The 24,078-nt window shown below is 35.0% G+C and overlaps 3 protein-coding genes across 3 annotated transcripts; 1 reads left to right on the top strand and 2 right to left on the bottom strand.

The window, feature by feature from the left end:
- Positions 1-1,069: 1,069 nt before the first annotated feature.
- LOC143545411 (shikimate O-hydroxycinnamoyltransferase-like) lies at positions 1,070-4,639 on the bottom strand. The gene is made up of 3 exons (XM_077037319.1): positions 4,603-4,639; positions 2,810-3,220; positions 1,070-2,037 (listed from the first exon to the last, which is right to left on the bottom strand). Exons 2-3 carry the CDS (start codon positions 3,203-3,205, stop codon positions 1,150-1,152), a joined length of 1,284 nt encoding a protein of 427 aa, XP_076893434.1. The 5' UTR covers positions 3,206-3,220; positions 4,603-4,639; the 3' UTR covers positions 1,070-1,149.
- A 10,149-nt stretch (positions 4,640-14,788) lies between these two features.
- LOC143545410 (aspartyl protease family protein At5g10770-like) lies at positions 14,789-18,272 on the top strand. The gene is made up of 2 exons (XM_077037318.1): positions 14,789-15,153; positions 16,994-18,272. The coding sequence occupies exons 1-2, from the start codon at positions 14,967-14,969 to the stop codon at positions 18,262-18,264; spliced, it is 1,458 nt and encodes a 485-aa protein (XP_076893433.1). The 5' UTR covers positions 14,789-14,966; the 3' UTR covers positions 18,265-18,272.
- Positions 18,273-20,205: 1,933 nt separating this feature from the next.
- LOC143545393 (shikimate O-hydroxycinnamoyltransferase-like) lies at positions 20,206-23,696 on the bottom strand. Its single transcript, XM_077037305.1, has 3 exons — positions 23,652-23,696; positions 21,941-22,351; positions 20,206-21,156 (listed from the first exon to the last, which is right to left on the bottom strand). The coding sequence occupies exons 2-3, from the start codon at positions 22,334-22,336 to the stop codon at positions 20,269-20,271; spliced, it is 1,284 nt and encodes a 427-aa protein (XP_076893420.1). The 5' UTR covers positions 22,337-22,351; positions 23,652-23,696; the 3' UTR covers positions 20,206-20,268.
- Between the last annotated feature and the right edge of the window lie 382 nt (positions 23,697-24,078).

Raw genomic sequence — 24,078 nt, 5'->3', positions numbered from 1 at the left:
ATTGCAGACAGTTTTTTATCTTAAAAAACAAACATCACCTATGTAACTTGTCTTACTTGATACTGTCATAGATTAATCAAATGCAACTAGTTCAGAAAAAAAGAATCTTGAGAATTGTTGCATATGTAACCAAGTACAATGAAAGGGCCTGCCCGGAATTTCTAGGTTCACGAGCTATGATTCGTTTGTTTTACGGTTGAAAACATTCTGGTACATTCGATGTTAGTTGGAGCGTAACGAAAAGTGTTCGAATCTGTCTATACAGTGAATATTTCTGTATAGAACAGATGAATATTCAGAAAGAATGTAAAAGACAAGAGAAGAGAAAACTATATATGAAGAGGTGATACAAGGAGAAAACAATGAATATTTCTGTTTGAGACCGGCTTGTGAAAAAGCTTAATCAAGCCGGGCATAATCAAGCCCGTCCCCGAGTTCGAGCCTAAAAGTAAGTTCGTTTAATAAACAAGCCCGAGCCCGAGCTTCACTTATCGAGCTCAGGCCGGCTCGCGAGCCTAAATGAGTTTGTCATTTATATAATTTTTAAAATATAAATTTAATAATTACTAATTAGTATATATAATATTATGAAAAAATAAATAAAAATTACTAAATAATATACATTATTTTATACATAAAATTATTAATAGAAAAAAATATATAAAAAATAGTTAAAAGTATAAAAAATAATAATTAATAGTTAGTACATGAGTCGAGCCTGAGCTGAGCTCGAGCTTGAAAATATGCTCACGAGCCGAGCTCGAGCTTTGAAAATAGAGCTCGAAACGAGCCAAGCTCGAGCTCCGTGTAAGTTAAACAAGCCGAGCTCGGGCTTGGCTCAACTCGATTTCACCCCTACTCCTGCGTCAAAAGGATTAGTTGATAATTTAACAAATTACATGGCTATTTTGATAGTTTTCTTTTAATCAAAATTGCTAATTTGATGATTTTCCCAAATAAAAAAAGCTTAACTGCACAAACAAAAGATCCCACAAAATAAATGTAATCAACTCATCACACCTTAGCATCAAGTATTTCATGATATATAATTATATATATATATACACACACTATACCTGTCCTGTGCACACTAGAGCATAAGTTTTTAACTTACAAATTAATAATACAGACCAAATAAATATATACAAACTATAAACTACTGATAAAAGTGTTAGTTATTGTTGCATATAACAAGTTGCTGAAAAGCTTCATTTGTTCAGCTTCCAGCCCGATGACGATTGATAAGCTCCCATCTTTTATCGGGCTTCGTAACACACAAAATCTACCTCGTGATGGGAGTCGTGCAGGGCCCACGTAGAAGGGCCGGCCCCATCCAAAGTCAGCGCCTTGATGCGGTAGACTAGTCCAACTTATTACTTGAACATGCGTGTACTTATAATCCTCGGGCTTTTGATCAAGGTGTAGTTCCACATAATCGAGTAGTGATTTTAGACGATCGTTATTCATTATCGCTAAAGCATTATGGACTTTACTTACAGCGTACCAGAAAGGTTTCGATTGAATTTCGCCAGCGGTGGCTATAGCAGCGGCTGTGAAGATAACATTACCGAAATATCCAGGTGGAAGCGGTGGTTGAAAGCGGGTCCGTCCATCAACCGCAATTTTGAGCTTGGTGGTCTGATCGTCTTGCAAACCGCGAGCTTTACACACGCATTTCCAAACATGGCCCGAGAGAATTTCAAAAGTGCTGTACTTGATTGTGCTACCGTAAGCTTCCTTTGTTTTTGCTTTGAGCACATTGAGTTGGTCTCGTGTTAACTTGAAACTTGAGTAGACTGTTTTGCTTTCGTCCGTTGGGACTGTTGGATCGGGGTGGTATTCAATGTGGTCAAAAACGGGTTGTGGTGGGTCTTGTGCACGTAGAATGGTCCGGTCTATGAAAGGTGGGAGAGTGATGTCAAGGCCACGAGCTATCTCGGACCATGTGTTAATGAAGTGAGTCGAAGACATCCCGTCCATGACATGATGGTGGAGACCGACTCCTAGCGAAACACCACCGCATTTGAAGTAAGTTACCTGCTTTAAAGAGTAATTGTTATTAAAACCACTACTAACAAACTAACAAACAAATACTAACCTAACTATTTCAATAACAGTTAGTCAGTTACATGTCAGTTTTGGGCAGCAATTCCTGATACAACTTAAACACGACAACGAAAAACAAAAAAAGATTTTGGATTTGTTGACACGACCCCAACCCCAACACAACTTGTTTTAACTGTGACGGCCCGTTTTCTTAAAAAAAAGATCAACCTGAGCACGACCCTTTAAAAAGTGGGTTGACCTGTTAACACGTTTAAAAGTTTTGAAAAAAGTTAATATTTTGATTTTAGAGATGAAAAGTGTTAAAATTTAATCTCAAGTATTTTTGATGTTTAGGGTCTGTTTGGTATGAGGTAAATTCTTCATATAGCTATGAACTTTTTAAACTAGTATTATATATATATATATTTGAAACTTTTTATCTACTTTTCACTTCCTAACACTTTTATTTTTATAGTTCTATCAGTCCATTCTTTTATACTACTCGTTCGTGTATTCTACTATCGAGCATGAGAGATAAATACACAAAACACTTAAAATAACAAAAAAATACAAAAAGGTTTGATATGAATTGGATTGTTTAAAACTTTTACTATATCGATAAGTATTATTTATTCGGAAATGAACATAAAATGGATTGACCCGCAATACAACCCGAACACAAGACGAATAAGTATATGGGTCGGGTCGGGGTTATAGAATTTAACCCGACAACCCGATACGATTTACACTCCTATTTAATTACCTGCAAGATGAGCAAAGGATCCGATTCAATTTCTAATATGGGAAAGAGTTTCAAAAACTCCGGTTGGGGAGCAAAGTCACCAAAATCATCGATAACACCATCGGACTCGGCCTCCAAAAACAACACGCCTTGTCCTCGACAATCAATCTCACTCCTACCATCTTTGCCTTTTTTAAGTCGTCCTGCAAGCGGGTAAAACGCAACTAACGCCCTGCTTAAAGCGTCCTTCATCACTTTTGCATCAAAGAAGTTGGTAGCACCATTCGGCCGGTAAAAATACACTAGAAGTGTTTTAAAGTTGGGGGCAATGAGATCCAGGCAAGAGTTCCATACGTTTACCGCCGGTCTCTTCTCCGCTGGCCTCACCATCGTCGATTCTCTTACCACCACCTTCATCTCAATCTATAATATCTGCAACAAAAGAAAAAAAAAACTAATGATAAGTATAAGCCTTTAGCTCTCCAATAAGTCAATAACCATTACACAAGTTCGAATCATGTGACGGGATTTTAACCTTCCTGATTTTCTTGACGCGCCAAGGTATAAAACCCGAGACCTCCCCGGAGGAACCCCTTAAAGGAAATGTTGGTAATGTTAGTGTTATCGAAATATTTTAGTTACTGGATCGAGGTAACAGGTTGATTAATCGAGCTAGGTGACGTGGGAGTACGGACTCGTTTAACACTGATGTTATTTGGATTTTGTTATTGGATCTTATATTTGGGTTTTAGTAATAATATGGGCTTAAGTATAAAGTTAATGGGCTAATTAATTAATTAATTATTTTGGGCTCATGTGGAAAAACAAAACCATCGACATTCATATATCGATATCACGTTGTCTAATCCGATAAATCATTGTATGTAACCCATAAATACGTTTATCTCATAATGATTAGACGACTCAGAGATTGATCCAGGTTCCAATTTCTTCATCTACAATTGCATCCGATGTGTTTATTTGTTTGATTTTGGGTTATAGACTACAATATATACATCATAAAATCCCCAAGGAATTCTAAATTCGAATTAAAAGTGGAATTTGAATGAAATGGTTTTTATTAGATTGCCACGTGTCCTAAGAGGTTAGTCTAGTGACAAGACGCCTGCCCTATCAAAGCAGACATGCATGTTCGATTCCTACTTGGGCTAGTTCGAAGAACATTTGGGTGAATGGACGAGTCGAGGCTTTATTACACTACTAGAAAACAAGTCATTTTCACACAAAACTTTCCTACGACAAGTAGTTCCAACAAAAAAAAATAAGCTTAAACTTTGCTACAACATTATCTAATAAACATTATGTTAAGTCAAAATAGTTTTTGTAGGAAAGTTGGAGGAAGTTTACAACCACATGTTTTTTAGCAATTTTGTAAGAAAAGTCGTTGAAAACGACTTTCAAGCATGTGTTTTTCCGACGTAACTTTTTGTTGGAAAACTGTTAGAAACTGGATTTTCCAACAAATTTCCTACGAATTCAGTTGTAGAAAAACATATCTTTTTCTAGTAGTGATACCTGACAAAGGGCGAAGGTTTATCAAGAGTACGGTCTCACGGCGGTTGAGAAGTCGACCATAGATATAAACCCGAAAGGGTAGCTTTACACTTGAGATTATCTGCCGTTTAAAAAAATATAAAGATTGTCACGTGTATGCGGTTGACCGGAAGATTCAGCACCTGTTTTAAGAACTTGACAGGTGATCTATTTAAGTTAATTTAATTACTAAAACGAGTAATAAATATATAAATGGGTAACAAAGTACAACTAAGTAAAGAAAGCAAAGTGATCGGAACCTGATCACGGCCGGCGGTTGCTATTCTGGTCGGCGATGGTAATTGTCGATATTAATCGGACATAACATATCGACTTTACCAATTGTCATTTGTAGATATTTGTAAAATGTGTGTGGTGGCTGTGGTGTATTATTATTATTATTAAATTTAGTTATGAACAAATTTCAAAAAATATTTCTCATATAATAATAGTTTTGAGTTATATCATAAAATTTTTTTGATAAGTACGAGGACTTCCCGACTTCGTCAATTAACAAAAAAAATAACATGTTAACCCGTTCAATTTTGTGAATGTTTTGCTTCAGTTGAGTTTTGTACGACATGATTCACATACAACATTCTGATCATTATTTAAGGAAAAGTTAATGCTAACACAAATGCATCTAATTTGATAAAAGTTAAAAGCACTGATAGGCCTGGAGGTCACATGTCGGAAGTGTTTGTCATTTTCTCTTAAATTTTAATAGTCATGGGAAAAATACCCAATGTGCAAAATCCTGAATCTTTTGACTATTTCTAAAAATTATTCTTAAAACTAAATTCGAAACTCAATCACATTTAAAATTCTAACTTTCATTTTTTTACATTTTCAAGTCAAAACTTTAAACCCGTAACAAGTTTTATGATAAATCTATTTGCATTCTCAATTTTTTAAAAATATTCAGATTACCCTTTTTTCACCCGTAACAAATTTGAGTCAAATGTAGTTAATTTGTACCAAACGATATATTAACCAACTTTTAACCCGTTATAATCAAATTTAAGTTCCATAAAAACCTGAAGCAATCATTGATAAAAAAAAACCCAAAAAACTAAATACGATAAACTTTATAATATTTGAAAGTGATTACTATCCTTAAAATTTAACACATATATGTATGGTTTACTAAATTAACCGAAAAATAAATAGATAGATTTAAATCATATATTTATACTTTATAAATTTATATAGATAAATGGATTTATTTTAAAAAATGGATCAACTTTTAAGCATATATTTATAATTTAATAATAAAAAAATGTCTTCTTAAATTTAAAGCATATTAGATTTTTATTTGTGTTTTTTATTTACAATCTTCAACAATATACATAGTATAATATGTTAATAATAACATTTAAATTTATATTCTTTTCATTAACAAACACGATTTGTTGTTGATTTTTGGATTTCAACAAATATGTTGCGAAATATATTCTAACAATGTATAAAAGTATAATATGTAAATATTTATTTTTGTAAAAGTTCATAGATATAATATAAATAGAGTTTAACGCAAAGTGAAAAATTTAATCAGGTTATATATATATATATATATATATAATATAAATTGAGTGTAAAATGAAAGTGAATAATTAACCTAGCATATGAAATCAAGTTTTTTTGAAATTACGTGATCCTTCTAATTAATAACCAAGTATTCCATATATAGCTAAGTTAACAAAGGGACTGTGTGCAAATCAACGACACTAACGTGGTGGATAAAGGTTTATATCTTCAAACAGTAATTTATGAGTGGTCTAAATCGAAATAAGATTTTGTGGCATTTTCATGACAATTGTTAAGGAAAAAATGATTCTTTATTACAAGTTTTGAAGTCACGACCTTTAATTTATTATCAACAAGGCATATCATTACACAATACATTACTTGAATATACTTTACCCATTATAATATATCTATATATTATGTGTTTTTTTTACTTGGAAGCCTTAATTAAACGTGGGCCTAAAACCATAACTTATTTTCACTGACCCATAGAGCCCTGTGAGTAATGTTAATGTTGAAACTAAAATAAATTCAATTCAATAATCAAAAAATTTATTATATAAATGTTCTAATTTGTTTTTGGTTTTACTGTGTTAAATAAGTTGGGCTGGATGCTGCATAGTGGGTTGAGAGCTGTTGGGCTTAAACGAAAATGATGGGCTTGTAGTCGAATGGATTGGATGGCTTGTAGCAGGCTGCAACAGTTGGGCTTTATTATTGTGGTTGAAGGCTTGGCCCATTTGTTTTGTTTATAATTATGTTACAAAGAGAGTATATAAATATATTGGGTAAGTGAGATATTATTTAAATTTCAGTTTCTCTCGTGATTTTAGAGGTCTAGGGTTCTGTTGTGCTCATCGCTATTCTAGTTTGAAGATCATCACATTTCTTGATTCTTTTATTCGTTAGAATGTCACATCCCCATCTAAGACGGAAATTTCGGGGCGCGAACCGATATTTCACAGCTCATAATATACTATCATGCAATATTAAATGTGACAATATCAATTTATTTAAATTAAATAATCCAAACAACCAAAGTACAAAATCTTTATAATGAAAGCAAACAAATTCAAATTTAACATAAGACTTGATAAATTCTTCTAACTTAAATAATCACTAAGTTCTTCACTAACTTGAAATCAATTCAAACGAAAACCTGCATATGCGTATAAAATAAAGTAGATTTACAACATAAGGTTGAGTGAGTAAAACATCAACAATTTAAATATAATATAATATAAAAAATGCAAAACTGTCCATTGTGAGATAAATAATAAAGCCAATGAGCAAATAATGAGTGTCGGTAAAACCATTGCTTTGCAAAGTGGGCTTTGGCTACTACGATGGTCGTATGATCATACTATTAATGTGATTATGATAGACCTCACCAAATGCGATCAAATAAACAATTAGACATGTAACAAACTAGACAAATAATTGATATGCACACAAGGTTAACAATTTGCTAATGTGAATGCTAAGTAATATATAAATATGATATTACGCATACGCCCCCAAAATGATTAAAAATAAGTAAAAAAGGGGAATGGGTTACTCACCTTATCAATTAAGCAAATATGATAAGAATCGATAAGAAAAATATGAGTCACGCTCTTCGAGAGTTACCAAAGAGAAATCCTAATTAAGAACGATAGCGAGAAAAATATATATTAAAAACGGATTCTATATTTGATAGGGATTCAGGATTTGAGGATGATCAGGTGTGTTTGTGAAATCATAAACTATTTAATCAATTATTATTTATAAAAAACAATTATTTACTAAAAGTTAAGATTACATAATATAAATAATATAATATAAATGTCTACATAAAATATATTTATAATTAAAGAAACATAATTAAATACATTTTATTGTTAACATGAAAACAGTGAGAACCAATTTGCTGTTATCATTAGGTTCATTTTTATAGGTGTTTGCTGTTATTTTTTGTTCGTATTTTTCGATTATGGGACACTATAAGTATTTGCTTATTTATATTTTGTTTTTATTATTTGACTTTTTTTCTTTTGCTGTTATAATATTTGTTGGTATTTGTTGTTATTATTTTGTTCTTGAGTTTGATTTTTGTTATAATTTTTAGGTTTTTTCTTTGTTATTATAAAAAATTGTTTATTATACCCCTTTGGCAATACTGGCAAAATTTCGAACTGGCCTCGAGGTGGTGTCAGGGCATAATTATTGATCCGATTCTTTCGTATGTTTATAAAATATTGTATGGAAGTCTCTAAGACCGAATTTCTGATCCGATTCAATGGTTTGACCCATACTCAGTTTTTTTTTCCGGCTCAGTGAACATACCCCTTTGGCAATACTGGCAAAAATTCGAACAGGCCGTGGGGTGGCGTCAGGGCATAATTATTGATCCGATTCTTTCTTAGGGTAATCAAATATTGTATGGAAGTCACCAAGACCAAATTTCTGATCCGATTCAGTGGTTCGACCCATACTCAGTTTTTTCTCCGGCTCGGTTAACATACCTCTTTGGCAATGCTGGAAAAATTTCGAACGGGCCGCGGGGAGGCGTCAGGGCATAATTATTGATCCGATTCTTTCTTAGGGTAATAAAATATTGTATGGAAGTCACCAAGAACAAATTTCTTTTCAGATACAGTGGTTCGACCCATCTAAGTATTTTCTCCGGCTTGGTGAACATACCCCTTTGGCAATACTAGCAAAATTTAGAACGAGTCCCGGGGTGGCGTCAAGGCATAATTATTGATCCGATTATTTCATATATTTATAAAATATTGTATGGAAGTCACAAAGACCAAATTTCTGATCAGATTCAGTGGTTTGACCAATAATCAGTTTTTCTCCGGCTCGGTGAACATACCCCTTTGGAAATACTGGCAAAATTTTGAACGGGCCCCGGGGTGGCATCAGGGTATAATCATTGATCCGATTCTTTCGTATGTTTATAAAATATTGTACGGAAGTCTCCAAGACCGAATTTCTGATCCGATTCAGTGATTCGACCCATCCTCAGTTTTTTCTCTGGCTCGGTGAGCATACCCCTTTAGCAATACTGGCAAAATTTCTAACGAGCCCCGGGGTTGCGGCAGGGCCTAATTATTGATCCGATTCTTTCGTATGTTTATAAAATATTGTATGGAAGTCTACAACACCGAATTTCTGATTCGATTCAGTGGATTGCTCCATACTCAGTTTTTTCTCCGGCTCGGTGAACATACCACTTTGGCAATACTGGCAAAATTTCAAACGGGCCACGGGGTGGGGTCAAGGCATAATTATTGATCCGATTCTTTTTAGGGTAATAAAATATAGTGTGGAAGTCACCAAGACCAAATTTCTGATCAGATTCAGTGGTTCGACTCATACTTAGGTTTTTCTCTGGCTCAGTGAACATACCCCTTTGGCAATACTGGAAAATTTAGAACGAGTCCCGGGGTGGCGTCAAGGTATAATTATTGATCTGATTCTTTCGTGTATTTATAAAATATTGTATGGAAGTCACAAAGACCAAATTTTTGATCAGATTCAAGGTTTGACCCATACTCAGTTTTTCTCTGACTCGGTGAACATACCCCTTTAGCAATACTGAAAAATTTAGAAAGGGCACCGGGGTGGCTTCAGAGCATAATTATTGATCCTATTCTTTCGTATGTTTATAAAATATTGTATGGAGGTCTCCAAGACCGAATTTCTGATCCTATTCAGTGGTCCGACCCACACTTAGTTTTTTTCCTGCTCGGTAAACATACCCCTTTGGCAATACTGACAAAATTTCGAACGGGCCTTGGGGTGGCGTCAGGGCATAATTATTGATCCGATTATTTCTTAGGGTAATAAAATATTGTATAGAAGTTTCCAAGACCGAATGTCTGATCCGATTAAGTGGTTCGACCCATACTCAGTTTTTCTCCAGCACGGTGAACATACCTCTTTGGCAACACTGCAAAATTGCGAACGGGCCCCGGGATGGCGTCAGGGCATAATTATTGATCCGATTCTTTCGTATGTTTATAAAATATTGTATGGAGGTCTCCAAGACTGAATTTCTGATCCGATTCAGTGGTCCGACCCACACTTAGTTTTTTTCCGGCTCGGTGAACATACCCCTTTGGCAATACTGACAAAATTTCGAACGGGCCTTGGGGTGGCGTCAGGGCATAATTATTGATCCGATTCTTTCTTAGGGTAATAAAATATTGTATAGAAGTATCTAAGACCGAATTTCTGATCCGATTCAGTGGTCTGACCCACACTTAGTTTTTTTCTTCGGCTCGGTGAACATAGCCCTTTGGAAATATTGGCAAAATTTCGAACGGGCCTCGGGGTGGCGTCAGGGCATAATTATTGATCCGCGTATGTTTATAAAATATTGTATGGAAGTCTCCAATACCGAATTTCTGATCCGATTCAGTGATTCGACCTATACTCAATGTTTTTTCTCCAAGACACTCAACGACTATGACTGCGAAATAGTTTATCATGAAGGTAAAGCCAACGTTGTGGCTGATGCCTTAAGTCGTAAAGAACATGAAAAGCCCAAAAGAGTCCGAGTGTTAATGCTAGAACTTCAAATCGATCTTGTTGACCAAATCAAATCCGCTCAAACTCAAGCGATCAACGAAAACCAAATCTCTAATGAAAATCGTAATGGCACCATTGACTCGTTAGTAAAGGGTGATGATGGTATTCTTAGAATGGGAAACCGAATTTGGGTACCAATTGTTGGAGGATTGCGTGAGAAAATCTTGAGCGAAGCTCATAAGTCGAAATACATGATGCATCCCGGGAGCGACAAAATGTACCATAATCTTAAAGCAAACTATTGGTGGAATGGGATGAAAAGGGATGTCGCTTCGAATGTTGCGAAATGTCTTTGTAGGTTCCCAGCCGGATCTACACGAGATATCTCGTTCTATGTAGGTGCGGAATCCCTACGTAAGACGTTACGAGTGTAGAAGACAAAACGATTAAACACGTTACAATAAACACAAACACGTTATATTGTAACCGTAAACACGTGATACAAAGATCACCAAAAAACAGACTCTCTCTGACTCGTTCTCTGAATAATGAACTCGTTGAATTATTATTTTTTCTAAGCCGTAACCTAGAACATATATATCACGACAACTTCGCCTGGCATGTTCAGGCGAAGTTGTCCCTAACTTCGCTTGTCTAATAAGTTCGCCTATATCAGCGAACTTGTTAGCAACTTCGCTTACATACAAACTCAAATCCAAACGACTCGATTACAGACACTAGACACTGAACTACTGACATCATGTACCAACAGACTCCCCCCTTGGCAGTAGCTTCATCTCTTTATCTTCAAGCACGTGTCTTGTAATCTTCAACGACCTTATCTTTCGGCTATCAACGCCACCACATGATGCCTGATTAACCTTCCGCCACTTTTAACGTTATTTTCACTTGATTAGTAAAATAACGTCAAAATTAGTGCAATTTTACTTTTGCCCACCCAAGGGTTCACACATATATATATTATATGTGCGCACCGCAAGCAGGGCGTGCACTAATGACTAAACAATATGAATAATTTATTTTTTCAATCTTAAAAAAACTATAGAATAATATAAATTGATACAAACGAATATTTTGTCATTCATGAAACAAAAAAGAAAAAAAGATAAACAACTTTTATTTATATATATAATCTACATATGTGTAAGTAGGTGATATTATCTACACACTACACACAATCTACACTTGTATAGGTAACGATAAATAATTTTAAAATCAAAGGGCTTCTAGCCCAATAATATTAAGATGTGTATATTAGTGGTGTATGATTTAATAGTTCTTAATAATAGTTTAAAATTTTATAAAAATCCAGTTTAGTGGTTTATTATGTACAGAGACATACATATTTGTATGTAGGAAAAACAAAATTATATTAATATGAACCATCAACTGAGAGTGAAACAATCTAGTTTTATACATTTTATTCTTACAGTAACGCAGATTTTTTTTACTGGACCTCACCTTATGAGAGTATTCCAAGTATACTTAACACTATATACGTGCCTTAGTGCCTAGTAATGGTGGCTTAGCAACCAACGATCTAGAGAAGACCAAGAGTATGTCGGGCCCATACCCAACGACGATGATGATCCAAGGCTCGATGGCATGGGATCAAGGATTATGAATAAGTTTGAATTTGGGTGTTTTTATTGTTAGTCATTATATGTTGGGTGTTTAAAAACTTTTATGAGTACTTAAATATTTGGTGATGAAGCCCGTGAAGGGATTAAAAAGTTGTTGAGAATTCTTGTGTCTTTCTCTCTTTCTAATGTTGGGCTCTTTTTGTTTGAAATTTAAAATAAAATGATTGGAGATTTAGTTAAGCTAAATTATTAATGAGACTCTTCTGCTCTTCATATTGTGAATTGAAGATAAATTACCAAGTACAGTTTCTTTATGTTACTTGATTAGTTTTATCATACCGTTAAGTATCTAATTAAGTGAGACTTTTTTTTATCTATTTATAACTCTGGTAGGCTTTTATGTGTCATTTATAAAACATGAGAAGATACATAAGAATAAAAACATCGATACAAGAATTATTGGTGAAGAGAAAAACACTTACCCACACGTAAAGAGAAAGAAAGGGCGGGGGGGGGGGGGGGGGATACTCTCTTCTTGATTCATTCTCCGCATCGTTAAATTTATCACAAACTCAAACACTTCAATTTTTATCTAGTGTACCTTGGGCGCGTGACCTTTCCCGACAGTACATACTACTTTGGCCGTTGTATCATGGAAGATAGACTCTTTAGTAGAGACACAAAATGTGTTTTAAGAGACCCACACATGTTTAACATGAATCCTCAGCCACAACCGTCAACATTAGTTTGTTCATTCGTGTATCAAAGGATCGTACAAGAAGATGCAATTCAAGCTCTCATTGAAGGCTACACAAAATATCATACAAGAAGACGTGATTCTAGCTCTCGTTGAAGACTAAACAAAAGATTGTACAAGAAGGCGTAATTCAAGCTCTTGTTGAAGATCACGATTTGAATCAATTTATTTACGTATGTAGTGTTTCATGTTATTTTTGTTTGGTTTTGTATAGGTACATGTTATACAAGCTAGCTACAATTCCCAAATGTATAAAAAGGGTATTTTTATTAGTTTTGTTAATATTTTTTAATCAAAAAGTGACCCATTATTATAGAACATGGTCACTTTTTATTAGGGCAAACATATCTAGTTATAATATTTGTTTTAGAAAGATACACTTATTATTTAGGCCAAACACATCTCTATTATGCGTTATGACGTTTATGTCATCCACTTAGTTATATGTTTGCATTTATATTTGGACTAAAAAAAGACTTATTCCTTATCATCCAAGTTTAAATGCAAGACACGTTAACATTTAAGTGTTACTGGATAACACCATCCAATTTCTGGATGTGGTAAAGAAATGTTGTTTCTTAAAGACTTATTCCCTACATTTTTTTTGGCATCTTGATATAGTTTGTTTTACTTTACTTAGGATGAACTCGACACTCATGATTTAAATAAGACCATGTCTTTGTATCATTGAGTTCATCAATGCTTACTCATAGATCAACACATGCCTTAGTGTAAGCTTTCACCACTTACTAGCGTTCAAGCTAAACTTGTTATAATTATAAGGCTGTTATCAAACCATCACAAACTTAGATGGATTCTAAATCACCATCTAGGACAAACCTTGAGGTCGTTTTAAGATCCTCATAAGTTCTATCATTTCCTCAGATTGAATGAAAACCTTCCATAAATTTGTCTAAACACAAATTCATTATTGTGTTGTGTATGCTTTAAATGTTTCATGTTAATTAGTCTTCCCCAAGGACCGCAATTAACAAATGCTTAGCATACGAACATTACAATATCACTCTCCAACATTTAACCCATAGTTTTAAACCAAATTATGAGACATTCACAAACCCAAAACCTTAATATTTACCATATTAGTTTGGACGAGAAAAAGAAAAAAAAAGGAGGGGGTGGGGATTATACGTCCAGGCCCGGCTCTAAGGGTGCCATGTGGGGCCCGTTCGGGGCACGTATTTTTGGGAGCACAAATTTTTTCTAAAATTCCTAATGTTAAATATATATAGAATACCAAAATACTTATAATCCCACTAGTTTTATAATACCCAAACACATTTTAGACCTACTTTTTTAGATTACACAAAAACAATTATAAATTGAAAAAAGCCTATTACTTTTAATTAATCAATAAATGTTAAAGAAACAAATAAGCGGGATAACAACAAAGTCAATTTTGAACACCAGTAGTCACGGTAGCATATTCAGAAATATTTTTTTAGAAATTATATTTATTGAAATCTTATTTACGATCCACAATGCCCTAAGAAAGATTTAGCGGGTTGACGATGATAGCTACCGGGAACGAAATATTAAAGAATCTAAACTACAAAGAGTTGATCTATCAATTCGCTATCAAGAATGATAGGAGAGCTTCACAAATCAATTAGCTATTAGCCTATTTATCTGGATGTCATAAACTCAATCTAATACCATGATTTTGCTAATTGTTATTTTTATTGACATAAAGTTCATCGGTGTATAAAAACATGTCTTTACATTATTTATTATGTTTAGACTTAAGTGATATGTTTTTTCCTGCTCGGTCAGGACACGTGAATTCTTAGAGCCGGCACTATATATGTCCCTTAGAATTTTTTATTTATTAGTTATAAAGATGTATGATTGCATCTACATAAGGGTATGGGGGCATTTGATCCCGTGAAGGGGCAGTCTTTTTCAACCAAGATCACCCATAAGAAACCAATAAAAATGGTTGAAAAATCACAAGCTGATGAAGTCCCACCTATCAAAGAAACTAACCCAACCAATTTAACATATTATTTGTTTTTCTCCTTTCCAATAAGTAAATGCAGATGTGCATGTGAAGCCTCAATAATTTCTCATGCAACCAAAGTGGGGTCCTTCAACTCTTTAGCCACCCTTCCTCTTTTGTTCTCGTGCCAACCTCCAACCCTTCAAAGATTCTTAACACAAAAAAAAAAAAAAACCATTTGTGTTTGTGTAGAAAACCATGCCACTTTTTCTCCATATCTTCATCTTTACACTTCTCATTTTACATGCTCCTCCGGCCACCACCGCTATCACCACCACCATCACGGGTGTTTATAGCGATGGAGATAGGCAGGTTCTCACTTTGAAGAAACTCAAGTGGACACAACAACAAACAACTACAACAAATTGCTTCCCTCAAAGAACAAGTGAGCACTCAACATCACATATATTTTTGGTTTACTGGTTTTTTGGATTGCATTCTAAAAGTGATTATCTGATTATATATCTATTCTAGTTTCAAGTGTCTCATTATAGTATATAGGTTATCTTGACTGTTATAGAGCCAGTTAAATAATTAGGACAAAGTCATAGAATCGTTTTCATACACCATTTTTGGCAAATACACACATTTTTCTGTAAACTGCGGTATGGGTCTTTATTCTTTAGGGTGTATGAAAACTAGGACACAGTCATAGATTTATACGAGAATCTAGCTTTGCATGCCTAAAATACAAGTTAGGACAGAAGTGTTGCTTTAAAGTTAGTAATTTTTGGTCTAGAAAAAAGGATAAGTACTCCATACTGTACGGAAGGCTATGGATGATAATCAAGAGCACATGAGACGCGTCACACCGGCGATGCAAGATCTGTTGAGACAACGGTCAGGATCATCGACTTTTCTCGATAGCGTACCTTAGGTAGATTTTTCTTTAAGTATATTTTATATTTAACTTAATTCTTTTATTTGGTTTACCTTATTTATTTTTATCATTCGTACACTTTACCAACTTTAAAATTTAATTTATTCATCAAAAAATTAAAAATGTTAAAAAATATATTACAATGACCGATGGGTTATTGAGTGCCACTTCGTCGTAACCAATTAGACCGACATATTAGAAAAGCCCCTCCATTTTGAACAACCTTAAAGGAGTCATCGGTTAAAATCCATTGGTATTACAGTCAGTAATATTTCGTCCCAAAAAGGTCGTTGTGGATGACCTTTAATATGTTGTTGGGGGTCTATCGGAAATGTGATTGTGGGCAAAATCCGTTGTTAATCTGTAAATCTGGTCGCGGTTATTTCTTTATTACTATTTATTTTTGTGTAACCATTGCATACAAAATTTGACCGTCCGTGATAATCTTTTGTTTAGTAATTTTTAAGTCAAAATCTTTATGATGATTAGTGGTTTAAAGTAGCGTTTTAGAACCCAACCGAATCTTAAGTTCTATTTTTATTTCTTTTCTTTTAACATACCTATGTACTATATTAAACTTTATATTTTATTTATTTAAAAACTATGTTCTCTGTATCATTACAATTTTATCGGATGTCCCTGATATTGCAAATTCAAACAAAACATAAATGTATTGTTATATTTTATTTCAAATTAACCTTATATGTTAAAATACTGTCCCCTCACACTTTACTATTCAATTTTGGTTTCATTTGATTGATTGTTAGTGGGATATGGTGCTATTTGATTGATTTAAGTAACCTTTTATTTCTTTTGGTATATACTTACAAGCTCAATGTACAACCTTCCGGAGCATGTCACATTTTTATGTTTTCTTCCTTTAGAGTATTAATGAAAGTACAAAATAATCCTTATGCATTACTTTTAATTTTAATAAATTCTAAACTGTATAAATTTATTTAACTATTATTATTAGTGTTGTTGTTATATACTATATCAATTCAAATCTGATTGAATTATGAGTTAACACGTTGCAATGCTCATGCAAAGGTTTACGTTTATACGTCTAGTTTTTGCTCGGTTTAGTGGTTCAACGTCTGTACGTTTAAAGTGTTAGGCAATGTATTGATACTATGATGCACCAAACGGATACCAACCAAATTTCCGCTGCACACCATAAGAGGGGAATTTTGCTAGTTTATGTATATGTATAACTTTAAATTCTTTATAATGTTATTCGGTTTTTGAAATCAGTCCAACCAGTTAACCAGTAAGAACAAGAACGGTCCGGTTACAAAACAAATGTTTTAAACTTTAAAGTACATTCATTTTCTTGTCCATGCAGGAACAGAAAAGAATGCAATAATATTAGAATTGCATAACAGGGATTATTGCTCTAGACCCAGATCAGATGGGAACCAAAGACTACTAAAAAACCTACTTTCGGATCAAATTTGGGTCCATTCGCTACAATCAAGAATCAAAATCTTGCTTTCTAAAGGCATTAATCAAGAACTTTCACAATCTCAAATCCCACTTGTTTCTGGAGCCAAACTCCAGACTCTCAACTACATTGTGACCGTTACATTAGGCGGTCGAAATGTAACCCTAATCGTCGATACTGGAAGTGACCTAACATGGGTTCAGTGTGAACCCTGCAGTTCTTGTTATAATCAACAAGAACCGCTATTTAACCCCTCGCAATCACCTGCATACAAACCGGTGCTATGCAAGTCCACAACATGTCAAGATCTTGCATCAGCCACCGGTAGCTCAGGTGTTTGCGGGTTTAACTCCACTACATGTAACTACTATGTTACCTATGGGGATGGGTCATACACCCGTGGCGATTTAGCCAATGACAACCTTGTACTTGGTACCACATTGGTCAAGGATTTTGTGTTTGGTTGCGGACGGGACAACGATGGATTGTTCGGCGGAGTGTCCGGGCTTATGGGGCTTGGAAGAAGTGGTTTTTCAGTAGTGTCACAAACTTATGATGTGTTTGAAGGTGTGTTTTCTTACTGTTTACCTTCAGTAACTGATGAGGGTTCAGGGTCATTAATATTAGGTGATAACACTTCACTTTACAAGAACTTTACACCCTTTACTTTTACTAACTTAATATCCAACACAATGATGCCAACTTTTTACTTTCTTAACCTCACTGGAATCAGCATTGGTGGGGTGCCATTACAAGACTCAAGTTTTGGTAAAAATGAGATGCTAATAGACTCCGGAACAGTAATCACTCGGCTTAAACCATCGGTCTACAACGCGCTCAAGACCGAATTTCTAAAACAGTTTACGGGTTATCCTAAAGCGCCCGCCTTTTCAATACTAGACACTTGTTTTAACCTCTCGGCTTACGAAGAAGTTGATATACCGACTATGAAAATGCATTTTGGGACGGATGCTATGCTTACCGTTGATGTGACCGGGATTTTTTATTTTGCGAAGGCGGATGCGTCTCAAGTTTGTTTAGCGATCGCTAGGCTGTCGGATGAAGAGGAGGTTGGTATTATTGGGAATTATCAACAAAAGAACACTAGGGTTGTATACAACACCAAGGCATCTACACTTGGATTTGCTAAAGAAACTTGCACTTTGGATTAAAATTGCTAATGTGATTGTTGTGAATATTTCATCATTCAAAATGTTTTCTTAAGTATTGGGGTGATGGTATAGATTATATATGAATGCTACTTATGATCATATAATTATGATACCGAATATGAATCCGTTGATAAAAAACCAATGATTTATATTTGTTCTTTTGAATCTTGTTATAATTATATCTTGTGATTAATATATCAAATTCACAAGTGAATAATATATGGACTAGACTATCAACTATGGTTGTGTTTGTTTTTGATTCAAAGGTCTGCAGGAGAGTTATGTCAACGGGCGCGCAGACGGAAGTTCCTGAAGACAGTTTGTTTAAAAAAAAGAAAAAGATCTGAAAACTGCTTATGTTGTCTTAAATAAGAAGCTAATATTCAACATCTTCACACTTCTTATCATCCTACCAACATTCAATGTCCACCACCACCACCACCCACCGTGTGCCACCACCACCCACCGTCCGCCACCACCACCACACCCACCACCTACCGTCCACCGCCACCACCACCACCACCCACTGTCCGACACCACCACCACCACCCACCTTCCGCCACCACCACCCACCATCCACCACCACCACCCACCACAACCATCCATCACCACCGTTCACCGCCTACCACAATCATCTACCACCACCCACTTCCACAGTCCGTACACCACTACCAATTATTTTAGCAGTCTACAAACGTTAAATGACTTCTATCTATTGTGATATATATGATAGGTTACTAGTTTTCAGCTTATGCAGACGATATCCAGTTTATAAAACAAACAGTATTATATTTTCAGATTGCAGACCTTCAGATCACATCTTTAATTTGCAGACATAAAATCAGATGAAATCAGATTGTAGACAGTTTTTTATCTTAAAAAACAAACATCACCTATGTAACTTGTCTTACTTGATACTGTCATAGATTAATCAAATGCAACTAGTTCAGAAAAAAAGAATCTTGAGAATTGTTGCATATGTAACCAAGTACAATGAAAGGGCCTGCCCGGAATTTCTAGGTTCACGAGCTATGATTCGTTTGTTTTACGGTTGAAAACATTCTGGTACATTCGATGTTAGTTGGAGCGTAACGAAAAGTGTTCGAATCTGTCTATACAGTGAATATTTCTGTATAGAACAGATGAATATTCAGAAAGAATGTAAAAGACAAGAGAAGAGAAAACTATATATGAAGAGGTGATACAAGGAGAAAACAATGAATATTTCTGTTTGAGACCGGCTTGTGAAAAAGCTTAATCAAGCCGGGCATAATCAAGCCCGTCCCCGAGTTCGAGCCTAAAAGTAAGTTCGTTTAATAAACAAGCCCGAGCCCGAGCTTCACTTATCGAGCTCAGGCCGGCTCGCGAGCCTAAATGAGTTTGTCATTTATATAATTTTTAAAATATAAATTTAATAATTACTAATTAGTATATATAATATTATGAAAAAATAAATAAAAATTACTAAATAATATACATTATTTTATACATAAAATTATTAATAGAAAAAAATATATAAAAAATAGTTAAAAGTATAAAAAATAATAATTAATAGTTAGTACATGAGTCGAGCCTGAGCTGAGCTCGAGCTTGAAAATATGCTCACGAGCCGAGCTCGAGCTTTGAAAATAGAGCTCGAAACGAGCCAAGCTCGAGCTCCGTGTAAGTTAAACAAGCCGAGCTCGGGCTTGGCTCAACTCGATTTCACCCCTACTCCTGCGTCAAAAGGATTAGTTGATAATTTAACAAATTACATGGCTATTTTGATAGTTTTCTTTTAATCAAAATTGCTAATTTGATGATTTTCCCAAATAAAAAAAGCTTAACTGCACAAACAAAAGATCCCACAAAATAAATGTAATCAACTCATCACACCTTAGCATCAAGTATTTCATGATATATAATTATATATATATATACACACACTATACCTGTCCTGTGCACACTAGAGCATAAGTTTTTAACTTACAAATTAATAATACAGACCAAATAAATATATACAAACTATAAACTACTGATAAAAGTGTTAGTTATTGTTGCATATAACAAGTTGCTGAAAAGCTTCATTTGTTCAGCTTCCAGCCCGATGACGATTGATAAGCTCCCATCTTTTATCGGGCTTCGTAACACACAAAATCTACCTCGTGATGGGAGTCGTGCAGGGCCCACGTAGAAGGGCCGGCCCCATCCAAAGTCAGCGCCTTGATGCGGTAGACTAGTCCAACTTATTACTTGAACATGCATGTACTTATAATCCTCGGGCTTTTGATCAAGGTGTAGTTCCACATAATCGAGTAGTGATTTTAGACGATCGTTATTCATTATCGCTAAAGCATTATGGACTTTACTTACAGCGTACCAGAAAGGTTTCGATTGAATTTCGCCAGCGGTGGCTATAGCAGCGGCTGTGAAGATAACATTACCGAAATATCCAGGTGGAAGCGGTGGTTGAAAGCGGGTCCGTCCATCAACCGCAATTTTGAGCTTGGTGGTCTGATCGTCTTGCAAACCGCGAGCTTTACACACGCATTTCCAAACATGGCCCGAGAGAATTTCAAAAGTGCTGTACTTGATTGTGCTACCGTAAGCTTCCTTTGTTTTTGCTTTGAGCACATTGAGTTGGTCTCGTGTTAACTTGAAACTTGAGTAGACTGTTTTGCTTTCGTCCGTTGGGACTGTTGGATCGGGGTGGTATTCAATGTGGTCAAAAACGGGTTGTGGTGGGTCTTGTGCACGTAGAATGGTCCGGTCTATGAAAGGTGGGAGAGTGATGTCAAGGCCACGAGCTATCTCGGACCATGTGTTAATGAAGTGAGTCGAAGACATCCCGTCCATGACATGATGGTGGAGACCGACTCCTAGCGAAACACCACCGCATTTGAAGTAAGTTACCTGCTTTAAAGAGTAATTGTTATTAAAACCACTACTAACAAACTAACAAACAAATACTAACCTAACTATTTCAATAACAGTTAGTCAGTTACATGTCAGTTTTGGGCAGCAATTCCTGATACAACTTAAACACGACAACGAAAAACAAAAAAAGATTTTGGATTTGTTGACACGACCCCAACCCCAACACAACTTGTTTTAACTGTGACGGCCCGTTTTCTTAAAAAAAAGATCAACCTGAGCACGACCCTTTAAAAAGTGGGTTGACCTGTTAACACGTTTAAAAGTTTTGAAAAAAGTTAATATTTTGATTTTAGAGATGAAAAGTGTTAAAATTTAATCTCAAGTATTTTTGATGTTTAGGGTCTGTTTGGTATGAGGTAAATTCTTCATATAGCTATGAACTTTTTAAACTAGTATTATATATATATATATATATATATATATTTGAAACTTTTTATCTACTTTTCACTTCCTAACACTTTTATTTTTATAGTTCTATCAGTCCATTCTTTTATACTACTCGTTCGTGTATTCTACTATCGAGCATGAGAGATAAATACACAAAACACTTAAAATAACAAAAAAATACAAAAAGGTTTGATATGAATTGGATTGTTTAAAACTTTTACTATATCGATAAGTATTATTTATTCGGAAATGAACATAAAATGGATTGACCCGCAATACAACCCGAACACAAGACGAATAAGTATATGGGTCGGGTCGGGGTTATAGAATTTAACCCGACAACCCGATACGATTTACACTCCTATTTAATTACCTGCAAGATGAGCAAAGGATCCGATTCAATTTCTAATATGGGAAAGAGTTTCAAAAACTCCGGTTGGGGAGCAAAGTCACCAAAATCATCGATAACACCATCGGACTCGGCCTCCAAAAACAACACGCCTTGTCCTCGACAATCAATCTCACTCCTACCATCTTTGCCTTTTTTAAGTCGTCCTGCAAGCGGGTAAAACGCAACTAACGCCCTGCTTAAAGCGTCCTTCATCACTTTTGCATCAAAGAAGTTGGTAGCACCATTCGGCCGGTAAAAATACACTAGAAGTGTTTTAAAGTTGGGGGCAATGAGATCCAGGCAAGAGTTCCATACGTTTACCGCCGGTCTCTTCTCCGCTGGCCTCACCATCGTCGATTCTCTTACCACCACCTTCATCTCAATCTATAATATCTGCAACAAAAGAAAAAAAAAACTAATGATAAGTATAAGCCTTTAGCTCTCCAATAAGTCAATAACCATTACACAAGTTCGAATCATGTGACGGGATTTTAACCTTCCTGATTTTCTTGACGCGCCAAGGTATAAAACCCGAGACCTCCTCGGAGGAACCCCTTAAAGGAAATGTTGGTAATGTTAGTGTTATCGAAATATTTTAGTTACTGGATCGAGGTAACAGGTTGATTAATCGAGCTAGGTGACGTGGGAGTACGGACTCGTTTAACACTGATGTTATTTGGATTTTGTTATTGGATCTTATATTTGGGTTTTAGTAATAATATGGGCTTAAGTATAAAGTTAAATGGGCTAATTAATTAATTAATTAATTAATTATTTTGGGCTCATGTGGAAAAACAAAACCATCGACATTCATATATCGATATCACGTTGTCTAATCCGATAAATCATTGTATGTAACCCATAAATACGTTTATCTCATAATGATTAGACGACTCAGAGATTGATCCAGGTTCCAATTTCTTCATCTACAATTGCATCCGATGTGTTTATTTGTTTGATTTTGGGTTATAGACTACAATATATACATCATAAAATCCCCAAGGAATTCTAAATTCGAATTAAAAGTGGAATTTGAATGAAATGGTTTTTATTAGATTGCCACGTGTCCTAAGAGGTTAGTCTAGTGACAAGACGCCTGCCCTATCAAAGCAGACATGCATGTTCGATTCCTACTTGGGCTAGTTCGATGAACATTTGGGTGAATGGACGAGTCGAGGCTTTATTACACTACTAGAAAACAAGTCATTTTCACACAAAACTTTCCTACGAAAGTAGTTCCAACAAAAAAAATAAGCTTAAACTTTGCTACAACATTATCTAATAAACATTATGTTAAGTCAAAATAGTTTTTGTAGGAAAGTTGGAGGAAGTTTACAACCACATGTTTTTTAGCAATTTTGTAAGAAAAGTCGTTGAAAACGATTTTCAAGCATATCTTTTTCTAGTAGTGATACCTGACAAAGGGCGAAGGTTTATCAAGAGTACGGTCTCACGGAAGTTGAGAAGTCGACCATAGATATAAACCCGAAAGGGTAGCTTTACACTTGAGATTATCTGCCGTTTAAAAAAATATAAAGATTGTCACGTGTATGCGGTTGACCGGAAGATTCAGCACCTGTTTTAAGAACTTGACAGGTGATCTATTTAAGTTAATTTAATTACTAAAACGAGTAATAAATATATAAATGGGTAACAAAGTACAACTAAGTAAAGAAAGCAAAGTGATCGGAACCTGATCACGGCCGGCGGTTGCTATTCTGGTCGGCGATGGTAATTGTCGATATTAATCGGACATAACATATCGACTTTACCAATTGTCATTTGTAGATATTTGTAAAATGTGTGTGGTGGCTGTGGTGTATTATTATTATTATTAAATTTAGTTATGAACAAATTTCAAAAAATATTTCTCATATAATAATAGTTTTGAGTTATATCATAAAATTTTTTTGATAAGTACGAGGACTTCCCGACTTCGTCAATTAACAAAAAAGTAACATGTTAACCCGTTCAATTTTGTGAATGTTTTGCTTCAGTTGAGTTTTGTACGACATGATTCACATACAACATTCTGATCATTATTTAAGGAAAAGTTAATGCTAACACAAATGCATCTCATTTGATAAAAGTTAAAAGCACTGATAGGCCTGGAGGTCACA

This window comes from Bidens hawaiensis, unplaced genomic scaffold (genome assembly GCF_021521415.1).
Source record: "Bidens hawaiensis isolate Kalapana, Puna unplaced genomic scaffold, B.hawaiensis_p1.1 tig00013943_1, whole genome shotgun sequence".
NCBI classification, from domain to species: domain Eukaryota; kingdom Viridiplantae; phylum Streptophyta; class Magnoliopsida; order Asterales; family Asteraceae; genus Bidens; species Bidens hawaiensis.
The sequence above is the reverse complement of the archived record's forward strand: the minus strand, read 5'-3'. Positions and strand labels throughout refer to the sequence as shown.